At 35.2% G+C, this 21,990-nt stretch overlaps 1 protein-coding gene across 1 annotated transcript in view; it reads left to right on the top strand.

Annotated features, from left to right (window-relative positions):
• Positions 1-21,990, top strand: part of ADAM7 (ADAM metallopeptidase domain 7) — a 57,033-nt gene that overhangs the window by 8,896 nt on the left and 26,147 nt on the right. The window contains exons 4-9 of the mRNA XM_077780103.1: positions 1,077-1,155; positions 3,183-3,259; positions 4,225-4,417; positions 6,571-6,624; positions 11,835-11,906; positions 19,884-20,053. Of these exons, the coding sequence (XP_077636229.1) occupies positions 1,077-1,155; positions 3,183-3,259; positions 4,225-4,417; positions 6,571-6,624; positions 11,835-11,906; positions 19,884-20,053 (645 nt within the window). The remainder of the gene's footprint in view (positions 1-1,076; positions 1,156-3,182; positions 3,260-4,224; positions 4,418-6,570; positions 6,625-11,834; positions 11,907-19,883; positions 20,054-21,990) is intronic.

Here is a 21,990-nt window from a genome sequence, read left to right as displayed (position 1 = left end):
ATCTCACCAAAGAGAATATACAGATGACAAATAAGCACTTGAAAAAAATGCATGGCATCATTAATCATTCAAGAAATGCAAATTAAACTACAATAGCATTTCATTCAATTAGAATGGCTCAAACTAAAACAATAATTATATCACCAGAAGCTGGCAAAGGATATAAAGAATCCTAGATCATTAATACATTGCTGATGGGAATATTAAATAATATTACTTTCTGGAAAACAATTTGGTAATTTTAAAAAAGAACAAACATGCAACCTCCCTGAGGCAAAGCAATTGTACTCCTGGGTATTTATCTCAGAAAAATAAAAACTTATGTTTACACAGAGAACTATACACAAATGTTTACAGTTTCATTTATAATACCCTTAAACTAGAAACAACTCAGATCTCCTTCAACAAGTCAATAGTTAAACAGAATCAATATCATGAAATATTACTTAGCAATAAAATGGAACAGCTTGGGCAGATCTCAGGATTCATGGGTTTGGGCCCCACACTGGGCACTGTGCTGACAGTGGGGAGCCCGTGTGGGATTCTTTTTCTCCCTCTCTCTCTGCCCTTCTCCACTTTCTCTCAAAACAAGCAAATAAACCTAAAACAAGAAGAATTACATGAAGATAATAGCAGTGGTTGTCTCCCCGTGGTGAAAGTTTCATTTATACTTGCCTGTGTTTTCTAAACTTATATTATGATTAATACATACTGCTTTTATCTAAATATGTAGCTGATGGGTTAAGATATATGCATTTTATGTATATATGATATATACATCAAATATATTTTGTATCAAATATATATATGACTTTACTTAGATAGCATTTTCTCTAACTTTTTTCTCAACTTGCTTTTAGAATCTGTTTCAATCTCTTTTAGTGATATACCAAACCATGAAATCTAGGTACTAAGCCTTTTCATGTGAGTGGTTGATTTTGCTTATGTGTTTTTAGCATGAGAGGAATGTGCTGAGATTTGGAAGCAGCCTCACGGCTTCTCTTCCCCATAATTGGTTTTATCTGTTAACGTTGTAGAATGAGTAACTCTCACTACCTTTCTGCTTTCTTTTCCAGGGAGTTCCTATCCTCAAATTACAGTGAAACCCACTACTCCACAAAAGGAGAGGCCATCACCAGCTATCCCTCCACCACGGTACCTTATGGAACCTTCCTCTGTCTCTCTTCTGAAACTTTCTCATGGGATTTTGAAATGCAATCTAGCTTTACAGCAGCCTCTGAAAATGTTATGTTAGAAATGAATCTTATGTTAAATACTGTCACTGAATCATTCTAGAATAGAAAACATGACCCTTCCAACTCTAAAGGGGGCTGACTACTGTCTAACAAGCAAATGGATGACTGTTAATGTATTTTTCTTTGCTAAACTGACTTCTATGTATGCCAAATGTGTTAAGTCTGGAGAAAGGGTAAAGCAGGATCCAAAGAAGTAGAAGACACCCTGATGAGATTGTCATCAAACTAAAGGGATAAAACCTAAAAACATGAAACTATTTTAAAACCTCCATCTAAGTGACCCTTATATGAGTCATATTCCCTGGCCTGGGCCTTCTGATGCACCAGTGTTTTGGTCTCTTCTTCATTCTCCAAATAAATTTTTGTTCGTTTATCATTAATATTATTCCAGTGGATACAGGTTCTACTTTTACAGCCTTCCTTCCCTTTCGAGAACATGCCTTCTGTAACCTTCTAACCAAAGATGACATCATCCCCTTTCACCAAAAGTATACTTTCTAAAACGTATTTCCTCTGTCTAAGGCATGTATCAGTTGTGAAATATAAGTCATCATGCAATCTTTGTAAAATAGAAATGGAAGAAAACTGGGTAACATTTTTTTATGCAGAGGGTGGTTGTTGGCCTGTGAGAGTCTGGGATCACATGGGGAGTATCACACACGGACAGGAGTTGAATAGATGGACAAAATGGAGAAGGTGATTACCCAATGGAACCGTTATAGGCAGAGCACCACATAGGGAGTGACAGGGATACCAACCTGAGGGAAGTGTAGCAGCAGGAGAAAGGGCTTGAGGGGACCTGGCTGGAGAGTGAGACCGAATTTTAGCAATTTTAGCAAAATTTTAGCAAAAACATTGACATGGGGCACATGGGTGGCTCAGTCCGTTAAGTGTCCAACTCTTGATTTTGACTCAGGTCATGATCTCATTATTTGGTGAGTTCGAGCCCTGCATGGGTTCTGTGCTGACGGTGCAGACCCTGCTTGAGATTCTCCCTCTTTCTCTACTCCTCCTCCACTCGCACTGTCTCTGTCTCTCTCAAAATAAATAAATAAGCTTAAAAATTTTTTTTAAATTGGCTTGATTTCACAGGCAACTAGGGAAAAATTATAATTTTTTTATATTTATTCACTTTTGAGAGAGAGAAAGAGAGAGAGAGAGAGCACGAGCAGGGGAGGGGCAGAGAGAGAGGGAGACACAAAATCCGAGGCAGGCTCCAGGCTCTGAGCTGTCAGCCCGATGCGGGCTCAAACCCACAAACTGCGAGATCATGACCTCAGCTGAAGTTGAAAGCTTAATTGAATGAGCCACCCAGGCACCCCAGGAGAAATTATAATAACACAAGAAGGGAAGTATGGTAGAAATTTTAGGGTGGATCAAAGGAGAAATATTTAGGGGCGACTGGGTGGCTCAGTTGGTTAAGCATCCGACTTCAGCTTAGATCATGATCTCATGGTTTGTGGGTTCGAGCCCCATGTTGGGCTCTGTGCTGACAGCTAGCTCAGAGCCTGGAGCCTGTTTCAGATTCCGTGTATCCGTCTCTCTCTGACCTTCTCCTGCTCACGCTGTCTCTCTTTCAGAAATAAATAAAACATTAAAAAAATTTTTTAAAAAAGCAGAAATATTTATAAGACAAAGTGTCCCATTTCTGAGGCTGGGTTCATCAACTAATATACTGCTAAATTTATGAGGAAAGAATCCAGATCCTGCTTTACACAAAGTGATGATGCAATTAAAATAAAAGGATTCTAAAGGAGTTCAAATTTTTCCAAATGACAGGGTGCAATGAGCAAAAAAATGAATGAGTGTGGGTGTAATTTGTGACAATGAAATGCTGATATATTGTGAACATAAAATACATATATATTAATATTTATATAATATGAATATATGTATTTATATCAATAATCTCTTCATCTATTGTAGGATCACTGTTTTTACCAAGGATCCATCATCCATGAATTTGATTCCGCTGCCAGTATCAGCACATGTAATGGTCTGAGGTATCATACAGTATCTATTTTGTTCCTAAGTTTGCTTAAGGCATTTTCAGAGGCATTTGCTTTTCATCTTTCGAACAATCCTAGAAATAGAAAAATTAATGGGAAAAAGCTACTGTATATTTTCAGCCCTTCTAGCCCTTCTAGCCCATCGCTAATGTCTATTTCTGACAAAAGGATGTCTCATGCACAGCCCTAAGCAAGACAAGATTTTCAGTACATGATCAAGGGATTCAGAGACTTCTGGAAATCATCTAGTCTGTCCTTTCTTGTTAGAGACACTGAAATTAGAGAATGTCAGAGACTCGGAGCATTCAATTTGCTGGTGGTAGAACTGTATGCAAAAACCTGGTCTCCTGACTTCTAGTCCTGTGAATTCACACCACCCCCAATACTTCACAGCTTTTTACTCTTCAGGAGTTTAGAGTCTTTAGAAATTAAAAAGTCAAAAATAAAGCCTGTATCAGTTTCTTATAGATCTTGGGCCTAAGGATAAAGGAGGAAATGTGGGGTAGCAGGGTAAGAGAACAAGAAATTTCTGTTCACTTACGAGTACTTTACTTAAGTAGATCCCAATATATTCAAGAATAAAGACCCCTTTAATGACAAAATTGCCATGTTATAGTATTTGTGCTTTCGTATAGTTACTCTACAATTAGAGCATGATGGACACAAAACTTCACAAAATGTTTGCAAGAGCTCTGAGATTTCAAAGTAAAGATTTGGCTGTGAAGCTTCTGAAAATCTAGAGAAGTTGATTCTTACACAAGTTATTAATTAAAAGGCCACACATCACCTTGCCTTTTTATCATTCAGAATGTGTGGCCACATGCTCATGAGGTCTTGGTCTTATAGCTTCCTTTCTTAACTAGGCAAAATCAATAAAATGGATCAGAGAAATATTGTGAGAAATAAATTAGTAAAATGGTATCAATCTTAAACATACATCATATTCCCATTTTCTGTAGGGGATTCTTCAGGGTATATGACCAAAGGTACCTCATTGAACCAGTGAAATATTCAGATGAGGGACAACATTTGGTGTTCAGATATAATCCAAAGGTTCAGTATGCTGCCAATTACTCTTGTACAGAACTCAATTTTACCAGGACAAATGGTCCAAAGGATGCTATTAAAATCACGGAAGACCGCAAAACAGAAGTAAGTGTCTTTTTGAAAAAAATCCTCTTAATGCCAGGACGAACGCCTCTTATTTCCTTTCTGATCTCAAAAGAGAGAGATGAGTACAACTAATGAAATATATATGCCACCTGAGTCTGACTCCTTATTGTTTGAAATCTAAAATGTCAAACTTTTTTTTTTTAATGTTTTATTTATTTCTAGGAGAGAGAGAGAGAGACAGCGCGAGCAGGGGAGGGTCAGAGAGAGAGGGAGTCACAGACTGAAACAGGCTCCAGGCTCTGAGCTGGCAGTCAGCACAGAGCCCGACTCGGGACTCGAACCCACGAACCGCGAGATCATGACCTAAGCGAAAGTCGGACGCTTAACCGACTAAGCCACCCAGGCGCCCCTAAAATGTCAAACTTTTTATCAACATAGAAAAATGTTCATTACCTACAGTAAATCTCAGTTTGTCCCATCAATTTTAAGGAAAGGGAATTTTTACAACCCTACATATGGATTCATAGCGGAAGGGCTATCCGTGGTTGGGAAGAATGAAATTTGCAATGTCTTAAAACCTCCACTAGATATTGTCTTCCCTTGTCTTCACTACCATTTTTTTGCTAGGGGGAGGGAGAGTTGCTAATGATAAGTCAGGGTGTCCCCCTTTCATCAGGCCAAATATTCTAATTATTAATTATTAAGGACAATTAAGAGTAATAGCAAGTTCAATTTCCGGTGAGACGATTGCACTATGAGAGTCCTATGTGTTTTAGGCTTTCTTGCATGACTAGTTCATATCAGCTCAAATCCTCAGTAGGTGTTAGCCTTTAAGACCATGAGTGCCCATCTCTTCACATATCCGTGGTCCAGATTGTGTCCGAAAGGTATTAGATGCCTAACAGATGTTTTTGATTGGCTCAATGAATTAATAAATGATCCCTAAAAAAAAGTGCACAAAAAATGACTTAGCTACATCTTTGAACATTAAGCTTCTACTTTATACTCGGAGAATATGCATGTACCTCAATGTACGACATTGAAAGCTGAAGACAGAGTTTTCTGGTATTGTTGATTTCTAAAACAAAGGATCGATTATTAGCCACTTTTATACATTTCTTTAGAATTGAGAGTACCACAAAGTAGGAGATTGGGAGACAGGAGTGGAGTTGAAGGAATACAGTCCATCCTATTAGCCAGTCCTATGTTTGCTCTCCACTCTTGAGTTGAGTCCTTTTTATATGAGCTATTTAGTAAGCATTTACTTTGTAAATGAAAAAATTAAATGTTAAAAACTGTATTGATTGTTCTTTGAAACTCTTCAATTTATTTCTTTAACTTGAGGATAGCTGGCAGACAATGTTACATTAGTCTCAGGTGTACAACCTAGTGACTCAACATCTCCATGCATCATGCAACGCTCACCACAGGTGTTGCTCCCATCTATCATCATGCGATACCACAATACCATTGACTCTATTCCCTATGCTGTGCCTTTTATTCCATGACTTATTCATTCCATAACTGGAATCCTGTGTCTCCCATGCTCCTTCACCTACTTTGCCCCCTAGACCCTCCCTTCCCTATGACAACCATCAGTTTGTTCTCTGTATTTATAGTCTGATTCTGGTTTAATTTGTTTGTTTATTCATTTGTTTTGAATTTTAGATCCCACACCTAAGTGAAATCATATATTATTTGTCTTCCTCAGGGTGACTTATTTCACTTAGCATCATACCCTGTAGATTGACTCACACTGTTGTAAATGCCAAACTTGTATCTTTTTTTATGGCTACATAATATCCGTGTGTGTGTGTGTGTGTGTGTGTGTGTGTGTGCGCATACCACATCTTCTTTATCCTTTCATCCACCAATAGACACTTAGGTTGCTTCCATATCTTGGCTACTGTAAATAATGCTGCAATAAATACAACTTATTTTACCTGAAAGATGAAACAAAGAAAGGATGGATATTCAAAAGTAAAATATGATTTCCAGTTTATTAAAATCTGATGTACAGGTCCACATGTTTTAATAATACAGTGGGCTTTATCTAGATAAGTTCCTGGAATTATTAGTTGTACTTTTGTACCTTACCTTCCTGTATCAATAATATTAACATTTCTTACCATGAAAATTTTAACTTAAAATGAGAAACATTAACATTCATTAATTTTTTCATAAATTTCCAGAACAGCCAAAAAGAAAAGTATGTGGAACTATTCATTGTTGCTGATGATAATGTGGTAAGTTTTCAGATGAACATGTGCTCCTCATTCATGCTTATAAACCATAGTGATCCTAAAAAAAAGAGAGAGAGAGAGAGAAAATATATTTTAATCAGAATTCCATTTTGGGCTCAATGTTGTTTTTAGCTTCCCCAAACAGATTTATATAAGAGATGATAAAGTCCTTTGGGAGTACAGGAGACTAAGCTAAAATGGAATGCTCCTCCCTTTTATGAGCATATGGAAGCAATGAACAACATATAGAAAGATTGAAAAAATGTGCACAATCTATGATTGAGCTCAGAAGAAAACACAGGAAATTTCCAAGTCCTAAAAATGAGAAGAGAATCTCTTGTCAGAGCAGTAAGTAAAATTCAGAGGCTTGGTGACGTATCATATATAGAATATATTGCATAATGCCCAGAGCCATGAAGAGCTGCCCCCTTTCTGAAAACACAACTGGAAAATGTCTCCCCACTGAAGCTGCAAAAAGAAAAGGAATATTCTGCTCATCTGTAGCCAACAGGAAGGGAATATTTTATGCATGGGAAAGCAAAAATGCTAAACTGTGTCATGTAATGATCTGGAGCATGATATATTTTTCTTTAGATACAGAAATGCCAAGCAAAGCTTTCAACATAAAACCTGTTTAGAAACTTGATAAACTACTAACGCTCAAGTTAAAAATGTCCTATGAAGACATTTTCATAATCTAACATAAAGCTAATCACATGAGGAAGAGTCAACCAACACAGTGGGAAGGAGAATAAGCTCTCCAGGAATTGTAAATTAGCCACTGATATTACAGATTATATACCTAACAATAGTTGAAAAAGATATGCAACCAAAAATAACAGAGTTATGGGTGGAGTGGGCTTTTTTTTTAGGTCCCCTCTATCAGGAAATGTTAGGTCAAGTAGGAAAAGATTCTACAAAAATAGAGAAGATCTGAGTCACATACAGTTCTGATCTAATCAACTGATAAAATCTTCAGCACCCATAAAAACGACAATCTATATTCTTCTCAAATGCAAATAAAATACTTCCAAAAGTTAAACTTGTATTTGGCCACAAAGGAAGTAAAAAGAAATAGAAAAGAATATATGTAAAATAAAGAACACCTTTTTGTTGTTAAACCACAACCAAATTGGGAGTTGTAACAAAAACTGTTACACTAAGCCACTAAATGATCATTGGTTTGGGAACTTAAGTAAAGTGCATTTCCAAATATTAACTGACTAAAGAAATCGAATTGGAAATTATGAGAAATTTATAACAGCAAAAAGAAAAGATGGGTATAGATAAAACTTTTTAGATGCAGGAGGCATAGCAGTGTTGAGAAGGATATTTGTAGACTTAAATCTTTCTAATAAAGAGAAAGAAAAATTTAAGGAGCTAAGAGTCTAACTAGAAATGTTATAAAATGAAACAGAATAAATCCAAAAAAAGAAAGAAGAAAAAAATTTAATAATGCATGAAATTAATAAAAGACCTGAGTCAAAAAGAAACAATTGGTAGATCAACAAAGCCAAATGCTCATTTCTTGAAGAGATTAGTGAGATAGAGAGATCTCTGACAATAATTATTAAGAAAAAATACAAGTACAAATAAAATTAGAAATAAAAATGAAGCATAACTATATAGTACAGGCCACACATCATTAAAAAATATATATACAACCTACGTATATACAGTTATAAGCAGAAGCATGCAATAAAGTGTTACCAAGCTGACTTGGGAAGAAATAGTAAACCCCAAAAAGATTATAATGAATTTTAAAATTTAAATCAGTAGTCCATAATTTTCAACAAATGAAGATACTAGGCTCACATGCATTTAAACACAAATTTTACCAAAATTTGCTGTAACAGATAATATCTTTAACAAATTGATTTGAAGAATAGTAAAGGGGGAAAATTCTTAAAAACATGTTATAAACTTATTATAACCTTCATATTCATAATCTACTGCTATGTAACAAACTAACCCAAACTTAATGTGAGTCTTTTATATAGCTGTAGTAATCTAATTTCATTGGGCTGGCTGACTGGTATAAAAATGGCTTCAGACACTTGTAGTATTCAGACTATGTAGTTTTGGGTTTCAGTTGGCCACATATGCAGTAGGCTAGCCTGTGCTTCTCACATCAAAGCTAGAAATCAAAATACCAGGCTTCAATATATAAGAGCTTTCTAAGCTTTTGCTTGTACTACATTTATAAATGCCCCCTTAGCCAAACTAAGCCATATAGCCAAGCCTAGAATCGAGGGTGTAGATGTCTGGAAGAGTGATTCCTTAAAGATCATTGCTGTAACAATCTATGATGACCTTGATAACAAATCCAGAAAAGAAAGCAAAATTATAAGTCAATTTCACTTACAAACACAACTGCAAAATCCTAAAAATATTTGCAAACCCAGTCCTGTACAAATCCAAAAAATGTTTACATGGCAATGGCTTATCCTAGTAATGCAATCATCTCAAATATTCCCGATAAAACTCTTAGCAAGTAAAAGATGGAAGAAAATAAAGAATATTTACCAAAATCATTCTATCCTGTATAAATATTAAACTTAATACTGAAATGTTGGAGGTTTTTCTTCCAAAAGTGAGAATAAAATAATTTGTTTTCACTGTCAATAATTTTCTTTTAACATATTTACTGAAATTTTTAGTCATCATAATAAAACAAAATAAATGGGATCTATGTTAATTTAAAAGAAAGACCAACATTGTTGCATACTTTTAAAAATGAGGAGAAACTACAATTATCAATTTTGTAAAAAGAGAAGTTGGTAAGTTTTGGGCACTAGATAGGCTTAGACTAACATGTTTATGAGAACATATTAACTCACTTTTAATAGAGTGTTAAAATAATTACTTTGCTCTTAATAATAAGTTCTTAGTAAAAAGTAAGAACAATTTATTAAATTTAATATTTTACCCCAGGTACCAGGTAAGTATTTGCTTGATATAATTTAGGGGCATTAAACTGGGCTTAACTCTCACATATGCTGCCTTAATATTGTCTTTAAATATTTAATGGGTTTTTTTTAGAGAAGTTCCTATAGTAAATCATTCATTTTCATTGAACAAATAGTTAATGAACATCTAATATACTAGGTGCTGAGTATTAAATGTATATATTTATAATTATCTGAGTAATATATTCATACAAACATACATGTATATGTTAGCTGAGTATAAATGGCAATAGCAAGAACAATGTAGAGTTAGTGTATTCTGGTAAGATAAAATAGAAAAACAAGGCAACTTTTGGAAAACAGGTTGAGGAGTTTACATATCTTAAATACAGAGTGATGAATTTTAAGCAGCTGAGTAAAGATACAGATGTATACAACCAGACCTAGCAAGTTGAAAGAATAAGCAGAATACACGTGTCTAGATACTGGGGAAGACTAGCCATTTAATAAAGGCTTGGCAATAAGAATACAAAGATTCCTTACCCATATGTCTATCTTCCCCTCATTGGTGGAAATCACTGATTGATAAAGTTCCCTATCCCTATGATCTCGAAGATAGTCTCAGAATCTTCCTTTCTTGGGGCTTCTGGGTGACTTAGTTGGTTAAGTGTCTGACTCTTGGTTTGGGCTCAGGTTGTGATCTCATGGTTTGTGAGTTCAAGCTTCACATCCGGCTCTGTGCTGATAGTGTGGAGGGTCCTTGGAATTCTGCCTCCCTCTCTCTCTGCTCCTCCTCCATTTGCTCTCTTTGCCACTCTCTCAAAATAAATAAATAAACATTAAAAAAGAGAAAGATTAAAAAAATTTTTTTAGTTTATTTATTGATTTTGAGAACGAGCATGAGAGCATGAGCAGAGGATGGACAGATGGGTAGGGGGAGAGAGAGAGAGAGAGATAGAGAGAGAGAATCCCAAGCAGACTCCACACTGTCAGTGCAGAGCCCGACTCAGGGCTCAATCTCATGAACCCTGAGATCATGACCTGAGCCAAAATCAAGAGTCTGAAACTTAGCCAGCTGAGCCACTCAGGCACCCCAGTCTCAGAATCTTTCTCAACTGTATTTTAGGCAAGCTCTACCAATTGTTCACCAAGAAGTCTGATGTGAAACAATATTTGCCATCCAGAACTTAAGGGGATGGTGGAAAAAAGGAACCTCTGCACAATTAAACACTAAGAGTGATAGAGTATTTGAAACCAAGGTGATAAGAAATTTTGTGAAAGATAAAATGGTCCATATTAAAGGTAGACAAGATGGCTAGGAAGATGAGGAAAAGGTGTTCAATAGATTGGATAAACAGGAAGACATTTATGTGTCTGTCAAGAATAGTTTCAATGGAATAGTGGCAGTTAAACCAGTGAGTAGTGGGCTAAGGAAAGAATGGGAGATGAGAAGTGAAGACAGTCTAATGTTATATCTTGGAGGTATTTAGGTATGTGAGACAACAGGAGAGCAATGGAATAGTAAGTAGAGGACACTTGTAGGATTCAGAGAAGCCATATTTCTTTTTATTTGTATTATGAAACAAGCTTGATCATTTGCATTTGTCCCTACAGGATACTTTTCTGATTATAAGGTATATTTTATCAGGTCTAAATTGATAATACTAACAACAAGGTCCACAAATGGGGAATCCATTTGTTAGAAAGCAACAAAGGACAGAACAGGTTGGAGGAGGAAGGTCCACTTTGTTTACTCAGCCTTCCCCTGGAAAGAAGGGAAGCCACAACTTCTTGTCCCTCTTCATCACGTCTCTGGCTCCAGGGTGGTCTTTGATTATATTCTGTAGTTTGTTGTTTGTGATGATCATGGACACAGAAGGGCTGGTAAATTTTCTGTGTTTTGTTTTTGTTTTTGTTTTTTTGTAATATAGGGTTTCTGTGACACTTTAGTAAGTTTTGCTTCATCAGCATGATAAATATGGACTCTAACAAACACTGATCAGTTGGTTTAATAAATCAGTGTAATGTAATATGTTGTGATACGAAAAGAGAACAAGGTTATGAAGAAAACGTTAAAAGTAGTGCTAAGCTGAAGCGTGTCTTTAGAAACTGCTGTATGTAGTGATTTCATATCAAAAATATAATTCTGCATAAATTGTTCAGATTTTTAGCTGATCAGAAAGAATGCCAATAAGTTTTTGTGGGTTTTTTTCCTGGAAACATCTCATAGTAGGTGAAGTATTTCAGTGAGTTTATATTCATCTCTGATTATTAATGAATGCTGATCTGACATTTTATTTCCAGTATCGCAGGAATAACCATCCTCACAGTAAAATGAGGAATCGAATTTGGGGAATGGTCAATTTTGTCAACATGGTAAGATCTGCTACAGTTTGAATCAATCTAAAAATATAAATGGAAAGTACCTTTTAGGATAGATATCTTCTGGATTTTGTGGTAATCTCAGTATTGGGACAGCCCCAAACACAAAAAAACTCACCGCATAGACTAATTAGCCAAAATCCATTGAAAAATTCACAGCAATCAAGGAAACACAGCTCTGACTTTTTGGTTTTCTAAGTAAATGACACTTTATATTTAAATATGTTTCAAAAGTTGGTTAGTAACCACAAAATTTATAAAGCAATGGGTAAAGATTTGAATACCCGTCACACACAAATCAAACCCATTAATACCTTTAACATCACTGTTCTGTAACCTAGTATTGTTGGAGACCTTGTTCCTGCGTCACCCTCAGCTTCAGGCCTTTGTTCAGAGTCAGAGCTTATAGGTCTGCACTCACATTCTTATCTCTTCTTCAGTAGTAATCTGTTCTTGCTTAGTAAGTCAGTGATTGCTAGCCTAGTTAGGGGACCCACAGTGTTTTCTTATCCTGATCTGTTCTGTCTTAGAAAAACTCTGCCTGTGGGTCTTTGGGTAGATTATTCTCACCATTTGTGTTCTTCCTTCATTGGTAGAATACCTTGAATGCCCTGACCTTAGGACAGCTTCTTGCCTCTCCTCCAGGGGCAGAAGTGTTTTGTTGTTGTTGTTTTGCTTTGTTTTCTTTTCTTTTCCCTTCTTTCAGTAACAATAGGTTTTCACTTGAGTTCTGGGAGAATAAAAAAAAATGCCTACCCTCAGCAATTGATATGTCATCCAGACAGATCACCAATAAACAGTGGATTTAAACAACACTACAGACTGAATGAAACCAACAGGCATATACAGAATATTCCACCCAGTAGCAACAGAATACACCATTTCTTTTCAAGAGCAGATGGGACATTACATGGTATATATTATATAGCAGGCCACAAAGCAAATCTCAACAAATTCAAGAAGATAGAAATTATATCAAGTATCTTTTCCTGCCACAGTGGTATGAAGCTAAAAGAGTACTGACAGCAAGATTAATGGAAAATTTTATAAATATGTAGAAATTAAAGTACATGTTCCTGATCAACAAATGGATCAAAAAATAAATGAAAGGTATAATAAACCTTGACACAAAAATGAAAACAAAACATATCAAAACTTATGAGATGAAGCAAAAGCAGCTCTAGGAGGAAAATTTATAGCTACAAATGCATACCTACATCAATGAAAAACGAAAATGTCAATAAACAACTAATATTCTACCTTAAAGAACTACCAAAAGAACAAACTAAGCCCGCAGTTAGCATGAGGAAAGAAGTAATAATGAGATAAGAATGGGAAAAAATTTTTCTGAAGGTCATACAGCAGCTTAACGCTTTTGTTTTTCTGGAGAAAAAGAGCCTGGTAGGTTTAAAATGTTCCCAAATCAGCAGTTTCTCCCATCCTTTAAGCCTATATATACCACGAAAGGAGAGTGGCTCCAGTCTCCCATTCTGCCCTCTATGGTTTCATGGTCATGAAGAGGATGTCCATGGAGAAGATTCTGAGCATAGGTGTGAGATTCCTTGTGTCTGTGTCTCTCAGAGGATCCTATACTGTCATTCTATCACATACTTGCCCTTTAGCAATTCCTTAAAAATGTCTGATGAGTTCTACTTATGTCTGGCATGGCACTCAGCATCTTTTTTTCTCATGCTCTGCCACTGGGAGATATTCTAGCACCATTGCTGCAGTCTTTCCAGAGATTTCAGGCATCATCTGACTCTCCCCGTTACCTCAGCTAACTTATACGGTCTGATGTGATATGACTTTATAGATTCTCTGGCTTTTTCTTTTTGCCAGGGTAGAAGCAATATTATTTCCAATTTTGTGTGTCTCAGCCAGAAGTAGATATTCTCTGAGCTTTAAATCTATTTCTATGGAAATTAATAATCCTCCCCCTACCCCTATTTTCTAAACAGGTGGGAACATTGTGGTGTGAAATAGTTATATCTCATAGTCACCTATGTTTTTTCCGTTTCTTTTTATTGATTGATTTTCTCCCTTTTCTCCACAGCCATGCCAGTATTTGTTGTCTCTTGTCTTTTTGGTGATGGCCATTCTAACAAGCAGATCATACCTCATTGTGATTTTAATTTGCATTATCTTAATGACTAGTGATGTTGAACATCTTTTCATGTACTTGTTGGCCTTTCTTGCATCTTTTTTGAAAAAATGTCTATTTAGGTACTTAGTCCATTAAAATTTTTTTAAATGTTTATTTGTTCTTGGGAGAGACACAGAGAGTGAGCAGGGGAGGGTCAGAGAGTGAGGGAGACACAGAATCCCTATCAAGCTCCAGGCTCTGAGCTGTCAGCACAGAGCCCAACAGGGGTTTGGACCCACGAACTGTGAGATCATGACCTGAGCTGAAGTCAGATGCTCAACTGACTGAGCCACCCAGGCACCCCTCTGCCCATTTTTGAATTAGGTTATTTGTTTTTTTTTGCTATTGAGTTGATGGATTGTTTATATATGTAGAAGCTTTTAGATGCAGTCCCATTTATTTATTTCTTATTTTATTGCTTGTGCTTTTAGGTGTCATAACCAAGAAATCATTACCAAGACCCATGTCAAGGAGCTTTATTTTTATGTGTTCTTCTAGGCTCTTCATAGTAAGATTCAACGTTTAAGTCTTTAATCCATTTTGAGTTCTTTTTGTGAGTGGCATAAGTTACGGGTCCACTTTCATTCGTTTACATGTGAATACCCAATTATTCCAGCGCCATATATTGAAGAGACTATATTTTGTCCACTGAGTGTTCCTGGCTTCCTCGTCAAATATTAGTTGACCATATATGCTTGGGTTTATTTCTGGGCTCTTGATTCTGTTCCACTGGACTATTTGTCTGTTTATATGCTAGTACCATACTGCTTTGATGACTTTAGATTTACAATAAAATTAAAAATCCGGAGCTGTGATATTCCTGCTTTGTCTCTCTCAGGATTTCTTTGGCTATTTGGAGTGTTTTGTGGCTCTATATAAACTTTAGGAGTGTTTTTTCTACTTCCATAAAAATGTCATTGGAATCTTAGTAGGGATTGCACTGAATATACAGATGGCTTTCATAAGTATTGGCATTTGAATAATATTAATTCTCCTACTCTATGAATGGAGGATAATTTTGCATTTATTTGTGTCTTCTTTCAGTTATTTTATCAACTTAATAGTTTTCAGCATACATAACTTTCACCTCCTTTGTTAAATTTATTCCCAAGTATTTTATTATTTTTGACCTTCATGTATGTGGGATAAATCTTTTCATTTCTTTTTCAGAAAATTCCTTGTTATTGTCTAGAAAGGCTACCAAATGTCTGCATGCTAGTTTTGTTTTGTTTTTTGTTTTGTTTTTTCTTTTTACAAATAGTTTATTGTCAAATTGTTTTCCATATAACACCCAGTGCTCATCTCCACAAGTGCCCTCCTCCTGCATGCTAGTTTTGTATCCTGAAGCTGTACTGAATTCATTGAGTAGATCTTAATAATTTTGGGTTGTCTTTGTATGTCTTCATATGTCTTTATATGTTGTTATGTATAAAATCATGGCTGCAAAGAAAGACGATTTTACTTTCCTTATCAATTCTGATATCTTTTGTTTCTTTTAATTGATTGCTCTAGCCAGGACTTTGAGTACTATGTTGAATAGGGTTGCTAAGAGTGGGTGCTGGTTTTGTTCCTGCTCTTAGAGGAAAAGCTTTTTCACCGTTGAGTGTGATGTTAGCTGTGAGTTTGTCATATATGGCTTTGATTATGTTGAGATGTGTTCCATCTATGCCTAATTTGTTAAGAGGTTTTTTATAATGAATGAAATGTTGAATTTTGTCAAGTTGAGATATGATTCTTATGATTCTTTTCTTTCATTTTATTAATGTAAAAATGTCACTTTCATTGATTTGTTTGTTTGAATGATCCTTGCATCCCAGGGATAAATTCCACTTGATCATGTGAATGATCCTTCTAATGTGCTGCTGAATTCAATTTGCTAGTATTTTATTGAGATTTTTTGCATTTATATTCATCAGGGATATTAGCCTGAAGTTTTCTTTTCTAGTAGTATCCTTTTCTGGTTTGGGCATCCGGGTAATGCTGGCCTTATAAAATGAGTTGGGGAGTGTTTCCTCACCTCTGATTTTTTTTTTTTGAAGAGATGGGAATTATTGGTATTAATTCTTTAAATGTTTGGTATCATTTACCAGTACACTATCTGGTCCTTGGCTTTTCTTCATTAGGATACTTTTGACCATTGTTTCAATCTCCTTACTGGTCATTGGCCTACTAGGAGTTTCTATTTCTATTGACTTGGTTTTGATAAGCTGTATGTTTCCAATAAATTTTACTTTTCTTCTAGGTGTCATGTTTCTTGTCATATAGTTGTTCATAGCAACCCCTTGTGCTTTAAATTTCTGTGATATCAGTTGTAACTTTCCTTTTTTCACTCATAATTTTGCTGGTTTAAGTCCTTTATGTTTCTTTTAGTCTAGCTAGCGAGGGTTTATCTATTTTCTTCACCTTTTTAAAGAACCAACTTGTAGTTTGGCTAATCTTTTCCAATGTTTTTCTGTTCTCTATTTCATTTATTTCTCCTACAATATTTATTATTTCCTTTCTTCAGCTAAGTTTAGGCTCAGTTTTTATTGTTGTTGTTTTTTTTTTTTAATATCTATAGTTCCTCAATGTGTAGTGTTAGGTTGTTTATCTGAGATCTTTCTTACTTCTTAATGTAGGCATTTATGGCTATGAACTTTCTTTTCTCTTAGAGCTGTTTTTGATGCATCCTATAAATTCTTCATATTGTGTTTCCATTTTCATTTGTTTCAAGAAATTCCTATTTCCCTTAAGTTTCTTCTTTGACCCATTGATTGTTCAGGAGAGTGTGGCTTAATTTCCATGTTTTTATGAATTTTCTACTTTTCCTCTTGTTATTGGTTTCTAGTTCCATAACTTTATGTTCAAAAAAAGATACTTGGTATGATTTCTGCCTTCTTGAATTTGCTAAGACTTGTTTTAAAACCTAATATATAGTCTATCCCAAAAAATATTCTATGCGCATAAAAGAAGAATGTGTATTCTGCTGTTGTTGGATAGAATGTTCTATGTATGTCTGTTAGATCCATTAGGACTAAAGTATTGTTGATTTATTGATTCTGTCTGAGCTATCCATTGTTCAGTGTGGGGTATTAAAGACCCCAACTATAATTGTTTTACTGTTTATTTCTCCTTTTATTTCTATTAGTTTTTCTTTGTATATTTAAGCTATCTTTTTTACAGTTTTTTAAATGTTTATTTATATATTTTGAGAGAGAGAGAGAGGAGAGAGAGAGAGAGAGAGAGAGAGAGAATATGTACACACAAGCTGGTGCGGAGCAGAGAGACAGAGGGAGAGACGGAATCCCAAGCAGGCTCCACACCATCAGCACAAAGCCCAACATAGGGCTCAATCTCATAAACCATGAGATCATGACCTGAGCCAAAATCAGGAGTCAGGCACTTAACCAAGTGACCCACCAAGACATCCCATCTATTTAGGTTTTCCAGTATTGGGCACATACATATTTACAGTTATATCTTCTTGATATATTGACCCCTTTATCATTATGTAATGACCTTTGTTACTTTTTACCACTGTTAGTTTAAAATCTACTTTGTTTGATATAAGTATAGCTACCACTGTTTTCTTTCTTTCTTTCTCCCTCCCTTCCTTCCTTCCTTCATTGCTTCCTTCCTTCCTTCCCTCCTTCCTTCCTTCCCAGTGATCACTTGCTTGAAATGTCTTTTTCATCCCTTCTGTCTCAGTCTGTGTGTCTTTTAGGGGCCAATGTGTCATTTGTATGTTGTATATTATTGGATTTTGCTTTTTATCCATTCAGCCACCCTATGTTTTTTGAGTTGGAGAATTTAATTTGTTTATATTTAAAGTAATAATTGATAGGTAGGAACTTAGTACTGCCATTCTGTTCATTGTTTTCTGGTTGTTTTGTAGATCGATTGTTCCCTATTTCTTATCCTTCTCTCCTTTTTTGTGCTTTGCTATCTTTGGCATCAGTATGCTTTGACTCCTTTATTGTATTCCTTTGTATAATTACCAGAAAAATTTCCCTTGAGGTTATCATGAGATTTACATAAGATATCAAACTTATCACATCCTAATTTAAACTGATAACAGCTTAGAACTCATATGCTTTGCACTTCTTTTTATCCTTACATTTTACATTACTGCTGTTATAATTTACATGGTTTTTAAATATTTTGTAACAAATAACATTGTACATATGGTATTTATGGTTATTTTTGTTTGTTCATTTTTTTAACTTTTAGAGTTAAAATTGCAGAATCTAACAATGACTATGTATTTACTGTTACAAATGGTAACCATTACAAATGTTGAGATTTATCAACAGAGACATTTTAGGCCAAGAGAGAATGTAATCTCAAAATAACTGTCTACTGAGAATACTATGGCTGGTAAAATCTCTCCTTCAGAAATGGAGAGATAAAGACTTTCTTAAAGAAACAAAACCTGAAGAAGGGAGTTCATTATTATCAGAACTGCCTTACAAGAAATGCTAAAGGGATTTTTTTTTGAGTGAAGGAAAAGGAATGCTAATTAAGATCATAAAAACGCATAAATGATAACATAAATCTCTTATGTAGTTAAGAGTCTCTTACAGTTTACCTCTCTCTCTCCTTTTTCCTTTCCTCAATGTTCATCTGTTTTGTTTCTTAAATTCCATATATGAGTAAAATCGTATGGTATTTGTCTTTCTCTGGCTGACTTACTTCACATAGCATAATATACTCTAGCTCTATTCACGTCATTGCAAATGGAAGATTTCATTCTTTTTGATGGCTGAGTAATACTCCGTTGTATACCATATCTTCTTTTATCCATGAATATCACCCTTATTAATAACTGATTGCATCCTCTACTAATACTGTGAGCTCTCCATTCCTGCTCTTAACTCAGTGTTCACAGTTTCTTATTCATTCTTTCTTTCAATCTACTTTGTACAGGCTATTATGAAATATAGAGCTGATATAACATATATTTTTTGTCTCAAAATTCTCATAATATTTACTTAAACTCTATCTCCTTTTGTGCTGACATCAAACTATCTGCCAGCTTAGAGTCTACACAAGCAAATGGGAATAGAAGAAAGAAAGTTTATGGGTTACAGCTATTTGTCCCTGTTTTGAGTAATCTCCAGTAAGATTTCTCAGATTGCAAAGTAGTTCCAAAAATCAAACAAAATATGGCAGCTAAGCTATAGGTTTTTGAAAATCAATATCAACCTTCTAATCTGCCATAGAACCAACTAATGACTTAAATAGAGAGATAAATAAAGTACATTTATTCCTCTGTGTGTCACTGTTAGTAAATTCACATTTTCGCGTCAGTTATAATCTCAGAGCCTTAATAAATTATTTATTCTAGGCACATCTTGTGCCCAGTGTCAGTAAATTTATGATAGCTCAAAGGGAATCTGATTTTTAAAATTTTATTTTAATATTTATTTTTTGAGCGGGGGTGGGCAGAAAGACAGAGAGGGAGACACAGAATCTGAAGCAGGCTCCAGGCTCTGAGCTGTCAGCACAGAGGTCAACACGAGGCTCAAATCTATCACCTGTGAGATAATGACCTGAGCTTAAATTGGATGTTTAACCAATTGAGCCACCCAGGGGCACCAAGGGAATCTGATTTTTTAGTCAAGTTTCTTTGTTGGTCATGATAATTAACCCAGGATTCTGGCCAATTTACATTCTATTTCAATATCACCATTTGTAAAAATAAGGCCTGTGCTTTTTACAACTGAGCCACTCAGGAACCTCTGTACCTCACAGGTTAAAATTACTTATTTTAATATAAAGGAATATAGCAATGATGAAGGATCCTTCTGTAACTTGATTCTGTGAAAACTTACTTTCCCTTTGAACAGATTTATAAAACCATGGACATTCATGTGACATTGGTTGGCCTTGAAATGTGGACAAATGGAGATAAAATAGACATAGATTCAAATATAGAAAATACCTTATTGCGTTTTTCAAGTTGGCAAGAAATATTCCTTAAAAAAAGGAGTAATTTTGATCACGTTCTGTTACTCAGGTATGTAAGTGCTCTATTTTCCTGCATATCTCAGGTGATTTATAAAAAAAAGAAAAGAAAATGAAAAAAATGAACAGCAACCAAATACTTTTTGAAACAATTGACTTTTGTATAGTACACAGTGACAAAATATTATGACTAGCTATACATAATATTTCTAAATGAACTTTCCAATAATCTTTCTAATATTGACTAATACTAGAAAATAAACATATGATATACGTACATTTCTGGGAAAGGTCGAAAATGTCATTAGGTAAGCAATGTACTTTTAGAATTGATATACTTGTTAGCATCCACCACTAACTCCCTTTAGCCTTCTGTGCTATGCCATTCCAACACTCCACCAAAACTTATCTTTATGGGAAAGTCCTTCATTCCCTGGACATTTCCCTCAACAAAGTGTCCCTATCCAATGACTAGCACTTCAAAAGCATCTCTTCTACTATTAAAGATGACAGATAACTAGTCTGCAACAGTGTCAATATTCCTAAGTAAAGGTTTGGATTTTTCTACAATATTACATCATTCTTTAAAAGGGGGGGGGCATTCTTATCATGTTTTTGTAATTCAAAATACCTACCACACTACTCAGCCTGAAAGAAAATGATAAATAATTGTGGAGCTGAACTGACCTTAACCTTAGTCCTGTTGTCCTAATTAAATTATGAAAACAAAATTTTGGAGGAATGGAGTCATTTGGTAATTCTTCAACTGCCCTTAAGGCGACTATGTACATAACAATGGTACCCACTTGACCTACTTCATTTTCCTTTAATAGCAGTGTTTCTTGTAAGGTCTGCAGACACACCCTACAAGTGTGTTTCCTAGCATTACGTAAATGTTAACTTTCAGTTTGAACTCAGAACAGTGAACTTTCCAAAGCCTATAGTTGGAGTCCAGCTCTTTGACAGATTGATGAGAGTGAACTGCACCTCCCAAGTACTATCATTTCTGATTTGTATATCTAGAATGGCCCACAGCTCACATCTCCGGGGGGCGGGGGGGGTAGTTGGAACTGACTTGGACTCAGATATTCATGCACTAGTATGCCCTAAAATTATAGACGTTAATGTAAAATATCACCATGACCTTCGTTGTGGCCAAGATTAACCTCTTTGCTTATTTCTTGGACGTGTGTCTTAAAATAATAAGTTAGTCTAGAAATATTTACATGGCTGTAAGTGGAAAACTTTACTTTCATCAATGTCTCTTATTCTGAGCAGTAGCTTCTTACACCAATAGTACATCTGCAAATATGGAGATGAGAAAAGTGCTACTAAATGTCTAATTGGACATTATATTTGAGATTTCTTATATGTTGAGTTTCTTCTATGTCTTTTGCCTATATTCACATAGAGCTAGAAGGGATGAGACAATATCATGGCATTATCATGGTGTGAATTTTGTTTTTAAGTGACCTTGAGCAGAATCACATTGTGCTCACCCTGATGCTTCATCTCCATGGGTGGTGTTTTTCCAAGGTCTCCAGAGTCTAGGAAGACCAGAATTCTAAGTTCTTCCAAGATGTGTAGCCAAGCACTGAGACTAAAGTATACAACATTTCAATAGTAAAGAAAGAAATAGAGCATTTTTAAAAAATCTTCTTGATCAAGGAAGTTAAAGATTAATGGTGGTCATCTAGCCTGACCATCTTCCTTGTATTTGAATCTTAATTAAATTCCAAGTGTCATCTTCCACCTCATGATTGCTCTCTTTAAAATGATCCAACTCTACATGTTCTTGAAAGCATATCAAATCTGGATTCCCTTAACGTACACAACTATACCTATCTTTTTAGGTAATCCAAGAATAGTTCACATGACAACTTTTTTAAATGTTTGATTATAGTCATCAAATCCTCTATGAATTTCGATGGTTGATTGCAATTTTCTAAAAATGTTCAACTACAGCTAATGAATTAAGCATGGTGTTGA

The sequence above is a fragment of the Crocuta crocuta genome, unplaced genomic scaffold, assembly GCF_008692635.1.
Source record: "Crocuta crocuta isolate KB4526 unplaced genomic scaffold, BGI_CrCroc_1.0 scaffold395, whole genome shotgun sequence".
Taxonomy (NCBI): Eukaryota; Metazoa; Chordata; class Mammalia; order Carnivora; family Hyaenidae; genus Crocuta; species Crocuta crocuta.
This window is presented reverse-complemented; position numbering and strand designations above follow the sequence as displayed.